Genomic DNA, 9,628 nt, shown 5'->3' with positions numbered 1-9,628 from the left:
AGTCGCAGCGGGAGGGGCACACAAACAGGGTGGGGGAAGGATGGAGGAGGGAGGAGGGGGCGCGCGGCCGGAGGAAAGGAAAGGAAGGGGTAGGGAGGCGGCGAGGAGGTGGGGCAGAGCCGGCCCCTCCTCCGGGGCGGGCTCTCCAGCGAGCTGGGGAGCGGCAGATGCCGCCAGAAGCGGCTGCGCCGGGACCCCACGTTTTCCGCTGAAGGTGGCTTCGGTGGGGGAGGGGTCCGCGGCGCCGCCCTGGGGGTTCCCGGGCCTCTCCGGCCGAGCTCCTCCTGGGTCCCTGTCTTCCTTGGTCTCGGCACCGCCCAGTGCACTCCCCCTGCCCCAGGCACCTCCGGTTGTGACTTCTGCTGCCCACCTTTAATCCGAACCTCTCCGCCCTAACCCTACCAGTCCGGTTTGGGCCTGCTCCCACCCGGGGCAAACCCTGGGGTGCGGAATTCTGTGGGTCGGGAAGAGGGCCGGCGCGCTGCCCTACTAAGATCTGCGCCACTGGCCCTACGCAGCCGCCTAGGATGCGCGCCTGGGGTGTGCACTCAGCGACGTCGGGTCACAGCCTTCGAGGAGATGCCTGGGCCCATCCCCTCTGGGCATCCCCAGCGACCCAGAGGAGCTAGGAGTGTCTTTGGCCAGACTCCACCAGGTCCCGGGACCCAATCTTGCCCTTGAGGGTGCCGTATAGGAGCACATGTCCCTGTCACAAATCCTATTCGGGACCTGGAGGGGGAAGAAAGGGACAGGAGACCCCTGGTTCCTTCCTACCCACTCCCATCTCAAACTTGGTTAGGGGAGAAGCCTGGCTCTACGGAACTTGAGCACCTAGAGGGCCCATCCTTGACTTGAGGCCCATCCAGCTGATGAAGCAGGAACAATCTGACGGTCCAAGCTTGGAGGAAGTTTATAGGACTGCAGTGGGTAAAATCGGATAGGGTGTTTGGGCTACTAAGCCCAGGGATGAGATGAACTGAGCTTTGGATGAGAAAAATAAGTCATTTCAGACTAGGGGTAGTGCTTGCACAAAGGCAAAGAAACTGTCTTGGGCAAAGTTGAGGGCCAAGACCATGAGGGGTCTTCCGGCAGCAGCAGAACAGAAATCCAGCATAGCCCCAGGATTCTCCAGTAAATGAGGCTGATGGAGACTCTCCTTGACCCCATCCTATTTCTGCTAAGGCAGGGTCATTGGGCATTTAGTATCTGGAGGGATAGTTTGTGGGCTTCCCTGATGGCTCAGTGGCAAAGAATCTGTTGGCAATGCAATAGATGCAGGTTCAATCCCTGGGTGAGGAAGGTCCCCTGGAAAAGGAAATGACAACCCATTCCAGTATTCTTATATACTGGAATACGGGAAACCCATTCTTATATCATCTGAATACTGGAAACCCATTCAAATTTCCAATATTCTGGGAAATCCTATGGACAGAGGAGCCTGGCAGGCTATAGTCCATGAGGTCACCAACAGTTGGACACCACTGAAGCAACTAAACAGCAACAGGATAATTTGTAGAGCTGTCAGGTAGTTTCTGAAGAAAGGGAAATTTAATAAGGACCCAGGCCAGTCAGTTCAAACTCCCCTCCTCCCCCACATCTTCTTTTTCTTCCCTTAGCTCCTGAATTTCTTTCCTCCTTGAGAAAATCTTCTTAGATTGAGCAAATAAGAAATTGCTTACGACTTGTTATAACAGCTATTAACCAAATGCTGCATGCTCAGTCGCTTCAATTGTGTCTGACTCTGGCCTGCCAGGCACCTATGTTCATGGGATTCTCCAAGCAAGAATACTGGAGTGGGTTGCCTTGTCCTCCTCCAGGGGATCTTCCCAATCCAAGGACTGAATGTGAGTCTCCTGTGTTTCCTGCTTTGCAGGTGGGTTCTTTACCACTGAGCTACCAGGGAAGCCCACCCAAATGCTGGGCATTACACATCATTTTTGTATATATTACTCAAATGTCAGACCTACTGAGTAGATATTATTATTATACCCACATACAGATTGGGAAGCTGGAGTTCAGAGCTCAAAAAAGGGAACACTTAGGATCTGAACTCAACTCACTAAATTCTAAGGTCTGTGCTTGAATATAGTGCCCCCCGACACCCCTTGGCTGTATTAAGCCCATCCAACCTTCTGCTGCCAAATTGAAGATTCTCTAAATTCACCTGCTTTTGTAGACTGCCAAAAATATTCATGTATTTTTTGTTCTAGTGATGTTTGTTCTCAGTCTGTGCTTCCTCTGAATCTGTAAAAGCAATTTAGGGCATGCATGTGTATGTACATGTGTTTTTGTGAATGTGTATATACATGCATATGCATTCAGGTGTATATCTGTGCATATGCACATATATGCATGTGTGTTAGTGAGTGCATGGATGTGTGAATGTATACATTGTACGGGGGGGTGTTTGTACATATGAATGTGTATATGAGTAAATGCACATGTGTATGTAAGCAGGCATACATGTACTTGTATAAGTGTGTATTCAGGTGTGCATGTACACACACGTGCGTATGTATATGTGCATGTGTGCCCAGGCTACATTTTATGGACAACAGTTCCCGCTTGGTTGTTATGGGAACCACAGTTCTAAAAATGTTAAACTGAATCCCACTCCATGTGGGCCAGAAAAACTAAAAGGGAGAGAGAGAGCTGAATAACAGACACATCTGGGGACCCAAAGCTGAGGCAGAGAATCATGGGCTCGGGAAGAACTGGACAGGCACAAACCAGCCAGAAGTATGCCCTACTCATGGGGCCCCTGGGCTTGGCTCAGGGCCTCAGTCTCGCTTCTTCCCATCTCCCTCCTGACCCTTTCCCAGTTTCATGCTCTCCAACCACCTTCCTTCCTTTCTCGGCCCCTTCTCTTTTCCTCTTCTCCTTTTAGGCCTAAGGCCTTTTTGTTTTTGGCCAATCAATCAGCACAATAATTAGGCACTTAAGGTGTACCGGGCAGAAGGCATAGTGATACGGTAGCCGTATGTGTGGATCAGACAAGGTCTCTGCCCTTGAAGAAGCGTAGTAGTTGCAGGGTTTGGTGGGAGGATTCACGTGGGTGGAGGGGAGAGGACAGAGCGAAGGGAGAGAAGACGGAAGAGGATGGACAATAAGTTTGGATCAGATATGGAGGGCTTTAACTGCAGTGTATTTTTTGTAGGAAGCTGGAAGCTGTGGTCAGTTTGGAATAAAACACTATTACATCAGTAGTGCTGTGCGATGTGAAATGGAAGGAGAGAGAATGGAGGCAGAGGGACCACATGAAGTGGTCTGGTATAGTACAAGCTTGTTTCAAACAAGGCCAGAGGTTGGGGTGAAGAGGGAGGAAACAGCACTCTCAGTTGCCTTGTCAAACTCTCCCCCATGTCCCACATCATCAAGATTCTTATTACTCTTCCCTGTCTTTCCAAGATGAGAGCCAGGATCTGAGTGAGGCTTTGTTATTGATGTCTATGTGTGTCAAATTCTTCAGGTGCACTGGAAAGGAAAAAAATTGGTAACCACAGGCCCAACATATGGTAGGCACTCAGTAATACTTGTGAAGCAAGTGGATATATGGAAATGCACTGGTCTTGGACCTGGAAAGCCCAGATTCAAGGTCCACTTCAGTCTCTCATCATCTGTGTGCTCTTAAGAAAATCCCAACTTCTGGGACCTCAATTTCCTACTCCGTACAATGAGGGGTCAGTCAGGATGTTCTTGTAAGATCCTTCTAATTATTACGTGATTGTCATAGCCAAGGTGTTTGTGTATGTGGAGCGGGTGGCATGGACTTAGGTGTTGGCAATAGGCACAGACAGGATAAATGGGGGAAATATTTTAATAGAGGAATCTGTATCTCCTGGCTTCAGTTTTCAGCAATATTGTGGAATAAACCCAAGTCCCTCCTGCTAAAGAATGCATGGACTGAGTCACAAGATACAACAGACATCTGAAATGCCCAACTGACCTTGCAAGAAAGGGAAGAAAATCTACTTGGACCAGAACAAGGGAGCTGAGACCAATAGATGAGAGCACAAGATGTGCTGTGGAGGTATGGAGAAGGAAGACCTTCCCGTATTGCTTGTCTGTCCTGACCTGGGCCCTAGGTGGAAAAGGGGAGTTGCCTCTGAGAAGCTGTAACTATTTGAGTTAGAGTTTGAACTCACAACACCTGCATAATATAAGAACCCCAAGCCAAGAAATTAACATAAAGATTGGCCTTCATCAGTTGATATTCCTGGAATGCCTGGCAGAAGTAAGCACAAAACCGCTCAGAAGAAACATGCCCTCAACCCAGGCTACAGAATATTACTGACCAGGTAAATCCCCACTTAAGATGATCTCACAAGCTAAAAATGACACTACATAAAAGGAAGCAATGTACCGTGAATTAGAGTGTGTAAGACCCTTTTGAACTTCAGTAAGATCCAGGAAGTCTGAGTTGACAGCCTGGATGTGGGGGAGAGAAAGGTAAAAAATGAATCCCACAGAATTGTAGTTATTTAGGTGATTTTGAGAACCAAACAAATGGTGGTCTCCATTAGCATAAACTGGGTATGCAAAAGGATGATTTGGTTTTAGACAGATTGTATTTGAAATGATGGTGAGCATCCCCATATAACATCCCCATATGGAGATGTTCATTATTCAGAGTCATGGGCTTCAGCTGGAGTAGAGATGAGGGCTGGCTGGCTTAGATGTCGTCTGTGTAGCAGTGATAGCTGAAAGCCTAGGAACTGACGTGCTCTCCAAGGAGAGTGTTGAAATGGGGAATGAGGGTCTCAGAACTAAGTCTGGGAAAACACCCACATTTTTGAGGACTAAATTAAAAATAGGAGGGAGTAAGGAAAATGAGCTATTTGTCCCCGATTATGTTTGGGTCCTGGTTTGGGACAATTTTCTGAGTGTTTCACTTAATCCTTTCCATCTCTGGCCTAACATTCTTTTCCCTCAAAATTTCTAGGGGAAGTTCCAGTAAATGGAGCAGTTTCTCTTGGGAATAAATAGAAGGGCCTTCTTAGCTGGGAGTTCTAGAACCCAGGCTGGGCCCTGATACAAGCACCACTACTAAGTCATTTCTTTGGGGTGCAATTTTCTTATCAGTGACTTTGAGCCTAGGTGGGTGTGAGGACAAGGTGGACACACTGGAGCTGACAGTACTTGATGGACTGCTGCTGAAGGGGGCAGGGGAGGGGTGGTCAGACACCACTCACCTTCTGCCCTTCTTACTTGTTCAGGTTGTGTAGTTTGAAACCAGTTGCTTGAAATCGGGGTCTTTATGCTCTTTCTTACCCTACTCTGCATGGGAAGTATAGTCAGGTGGTCTATGCCTATAAAGTGAAAGGTGTGGTCCCTTAAATAGTAAGATAATGAGAGTCATCATCATCTTATGTCTCCATGGATCTACCACTTCCCTATTACAGTGCCTGATGCTCCACCATTTGAGACTCACTACAGGGCTAAACATTGCTCTATATAGGCTACTCTATTAAAGTGCTGACTCTCCTAGAACTGTTAGTCGCTCAATCATGTCCAACTCTGTCGAACCCGCCAGGCTCCTCTGTCCATGGGATTCTCCAGGCAAGAATACTGGAGTGGGTAGCCACTCCCTCCTCCGGGGGATCTTCCTGACCCAGGGATTGAACCTGGGTCTCCTGTATTGCAGGCAGATTCTTTACTGTCTAAGCTAGGGAAACCCCTCCTAGAGGAGGGAGCAGTGAATCCTTTACCACAGACTAGTTTATTAGATACAAGGTACCCAACTACATGAAAGCACTTAGCACTTTGGGAGAAAAATGGGTAGAACTCACTGACTTGATAATTTTGTCTCTTGTGAACCAGAGTGTGGGGGTGGAGGGCGAGCACATCTGAGTTAGTGAAGGAATGAAGTGGCCAAAGGATCAAAAGCTGGGTTGATCTGGCATCTTAGGGCTGTAGGACTCTCTTAATTCAGGAATAGCTCAGCTCAGAAAAGAAAGAAGTCCTCAGACAGGCTCTATCCTTTCCATAGCAGAGAGGAGCTATCAGGGAGGAGAGATGGGGTGCACAGCAGAATTTTAATACTCCAGCACCTACCCAAGATGGCCAGGAAAAGTAAAAGCTTTTGGGTTAGGAATTTAGGGAGTAAAGGGAGGGCCAAGATTCACCCATTACCCACCTTCCCCATCAGAGGATCATATTTCCTCACCATCCTCCTAGCTCCACTCCCCACTTCTGCCCGCCCCTCTCCTCCAGCAAAGCCACAGATGTTCACCTGGAAGGAGAGTTAGGGAGAAGGGGCTGTGGTCATTGCATGACTAGGTGGTAAATGGACTGCTATGGGAAAAGCAATTAATGTTGACTGTGAGCCTCTGACAAACATCCTGTCCTTACTGGGCTTGGCTATTCTCATCAGTGGTCTAGCTGAATGCTGAGTCCCTTCTGGCCCTGACAGCATGTCATTCTTATACAGATGCAAACGCACTGGTTGTTATAACCAATACTCTGGGCGTTCACAAGGAGCACTGAAATACTGCAGTCTTTTGCTGCTGTTGCTACTGCCTGGAGCTCCCTCTAGTTGCCAAATTTATTTCACCTCTTGCTAAGATGCCTTTCCAAACAGTGATTTTAAGCTGAGGTGCCGCCATACTGGAGCTGGGAAAAAAGCATTGGCTTTGGAACCAGACAGATCTGAGTTTGACCCTGTCTGGGTTACCCAGAAAGTTACATACTTTGCTTCCTTATGCTACACTCAAGATTGCAAGGACTAAGGAGGATAATATACGCACAATGTTTAATGCCTAAGCCTCTCAACGACTCTCAAGTTCCAGAAACACCTTGAACCCTTAGGTCAGCTGTGATTAAATTCATTCGTTAATGCAGTACATATTTATTGAATGCCTATCACATGCCATTGTGCCTGATAGTAGGTGTGTAATGACTCCATGAGCATGACATCTCCTTTCTTTTCTGGCACACATCTTCATGGAGGGGAGAGGGATGGTCAGGAGCTTGGATGGCAGATTCAGTAAGCTTTTAGCACAATAATTTTAATTGCAAAAATAAACAGTTCTGTCAACTGCTTGAGAGTAGCGTCTGCTTTACAAAAATTAACAACAAAAAGGAAATAACCCCAAAGCAAAACGTTACAACCAATGGCCGCTGAAAACGACATTGCTGTACAAAATCCCGCGCGAGACCAGCTCGGCGCTACCCCAGCCTGTCTCTGGGGGTCTTCGAGGAGGCGTGGGGCGTGCGCCAGTTACAAAGAGTGTTTTAAGTTCCAAGTAAGTGCCTGCTCAGTGGGGTGGCCCCGAGAACTTCCCTCCAAAGCGCAGCTGACTCAGAAACAGCGCCTAGACCATGGGAGCTGTCCGTGGAGCTGGTGCTGAACAGGGTGTGTGCGGCGGGCGCTTCAAGGGAACTAGAAGCTGGACCAGAGGCTCGCCCTAGGGCGTGCCGGAAAAAAGTGGGCAGAGGAGTGGGGAGGAGGGCGGAAGGTGGGGGCAGGTTTTCTCTTGCGCGCCAGATTGAGGCGCCCCAATCTACAACCCATTTCACCCTCACAGGGCTGCGAAGGAGAGGCCCAACGAATAAAAGCCGAGGCCCTTGAGCCGCTCCTCGGCGCGCGCCTTCTGCTTGAGGTGCACCTTGCTGTGCCGTTTCTTCTCGTCGCTGCGCGCGAAGCGGCGGCCGCACACGTCGCAGGCAAAGGGCTTCTCGCCCGTGTGCGTGCGCACGTGTGTGGTAAGGTGGTCGCTGCGGCTGAAGTTGCGCATGCAGATGCGGCACTGGAAGGGCTTGTGGCCCGTGTGGATGCGCAGGTGGCGGTTGAGCTCGTCGGAGCGCGCGAAACTGCGCACACAGCTCTCCACCGGGCAAGCAAACGCCTTTGCATGCGGCCGAGGGCAGAAGCAGCGTGCGCTGCACTTGCCGCCCCGGCGCCCCTTGCGTCGCGCCTTGGCTGGGGGGAACGGGGCCGGCGGCGGGACAGGAGGTTCGGGCACAGCGCTGCTCCCGGGGATGTCCGCCACCAGAGGTTTCGGGAAGTCCGCCGTGGCGCTGCGAAGGCCCAGCGGGGAAAGCTCAGGCTGCGTACCATCTAGAAACTCTCCGCCTTCGCCGCTACTCCCTCCCTCCCCACTAGGAGGGGTCAGGAGCCCCGGGAGGCTCTCGGCTCCTTCTCCTAAGTCACCCGGGGCCAGCGGGAAAGCATCGTAGGTCCCCATGGTGTAGAGTCTGCTGGCAGGGCCACCCGGCAGCTCCGCGGGGCAGCTGATGGACAGCAGGTCTTCAATCTTGGCCCCCATCGTGGGGAAACGGGCCTCCGGGGCGGCCTGGTAGCCTCCTTGTGACCCACAGCTCCCTGGAGCCCCGGCTGAGAGCAGCTCCCATGGAGAGTACGGACCTTTGAAGGCCGAGGCAGTGTCCAGAGCAGGGGAAGCCGGAGGAGCCCGGAGGCCTGGCTTGACGTCGGGTGGGGAGAGATGAGGCTCATACAGGCACTGTGAGGGGGCGCCTGCCGAGGGCGAGGCCTCCCAGAACGCCTCTGGGAAAGCAGCAGCGCCCGGATCCGGGGAGAAAAGGTCTGGCGGACCTGGCAGCAAGGCGTCGGAGCCTGCGGGAAAAGAGGCGTCCAGAGGAGACCGGGATGCTGCCGCCTCAGCGCCGGGGAAAGGTGTCAGGCCTAGGATGCCCGACATGAGGTTGAAGAGTGCTTCTGGATCGTGCGGGTGTTCGGGTACTGCCTGGATGAAGAAGCTACCACTGTAGCCGAGGCCAGGGGGAGGCGTGGGCGCAGGCCCCTCCAGGAGGCAGGAGTCGGTTAAGTACTCCCCGGCGCCACAGCTGCTCAAGGCCCAGCTCAAGAAATCACCTGCTGAGGAGGGAGCAGGAATCAGCTCCGCGCACATCAAAGCCGGAGCCTCGGAGCCCGAAGCCCCTACCCAAGAAGCCCTCGGTGCTCGCTGACACACGCAAAGTGCCTTTTGCACATTCCGATCCAGCAGGAGCCGGCATACGCCCCAAGACATACATACAAACATGCACACACAAAACACACGTGCAAAAGCAAAAGGACGCCTCGATACACGCACAGGTTCCTGCGGAGGCGCTGGAGGCCCGGTGTGGGTGGGACTGGGGGCGCGCACCACAAGACCCCGAATCTCCTTCCGCCCCTATCCCTACCGCTCGAGCGTCCCCATCCCTCCCTGTTCTCAGCCACCTTGCGTCCCCGCGGTGCGCCGCCGTCTGAGCACCCCTGGCCTCGCTCCTTACCTGCCGGATAGCCGGTGGCTGCGGGTGGGTCCCTGGCGGGCAGCCGGGTTAGGTCGGTACTGGGTTCAGAGCAACAGCCCTCTGTAGACTTTACTAGGAGCGCGTCGGGGCCGGAAAACTCGCTAAGGTGGAGCATGGCTCGGCGGCGGCGGCGGGGCTCCCGTGGCCTCGCCCGCTGGGCTTGGGGGCGCGCAAATGGCCGGGAGCCGACAGTCGGGGCGCCCGCACCTCACAGACCTAGATGCTCGGACTCCTGGCTCTCACCTCTGGGAAAGGGTTGGGAAGGGGTAGCTGAAGCGCCCTAGCGCTGGGAGGTGGCAGTTCCTCGTCTCTCCAAAGCGCAACCGGGCTCCCCCAACCCGCGGCCCCCCCACTTATATAGCAGCGGCGGCGC

The 9,628-nt window shown here is 52.3% G+C and overlaps 1 protein-coding gene across 1 annotated transcript; it reads right to left on the bottom strand.

The window, feature by feature from the left end:
* Positions 1–6,987: 6,987 nt before the first annotated feature.
* EGR4 (early growth response 4) lies at positions 6,988–9,559 on the bottom strand. Its single transcript, XM_010829762.1, has 2 exons — positions 9,235–9,559; positions 6,988–8,833 (listed from the first exon to the last, which is right to left on the bottom strand). Exons 1-2 carry the CDS (start codon positions 9,368–9,370, stop codon positions 7,521–7,523), a joined length of 1,449 nt encoding a protein of 482 aa, XP_010828064.1. The 5' UTR covers positions 9,371–9,559; the 3' UTR covers positions 6,988–7,520.
* Between the last annotated feature and the right edge of the window lie 69 nt (positions 9,560–9,628).

The sequence above is a fragment of the Bison bison genome, unplaced genomic scaffold (assembly GCF_000754665.1).
Source record: "Bison bison bison isolate TAMUID 2011002044 unplaced genomic scaffold, Bison_UMD1.0 scf7180017864508, whole genome shotgun sequence".
Lineage (NCBI taxonomy): Eukaryota > Metazoa > Chordata > Mammalia > Artiodactyla > Bovidae > Bison > Bison bison.
The sequence above is the reverse complement of the archived record's forward strand: the minus strand, read 5'-3'. Positions and strand labels throughout refer to the sequence as shown.

Coding starts and splice junctions, on each gene's coding strand:
- EGR4 (XM_010829762.1), bottom strand. CDS start 9,370: ATGCTCCACCTTAGCGAGTTTTCCGGCCCCGACGCGCTCCTAGTAAAG. Junction 8,834..9,234: donor AGCCACCGGCTATCCGGCAG/GTAAGGAGCGAG, acceptor CCTCCTCAGCAG/GTGATTTCTTGAGCTGGGCC.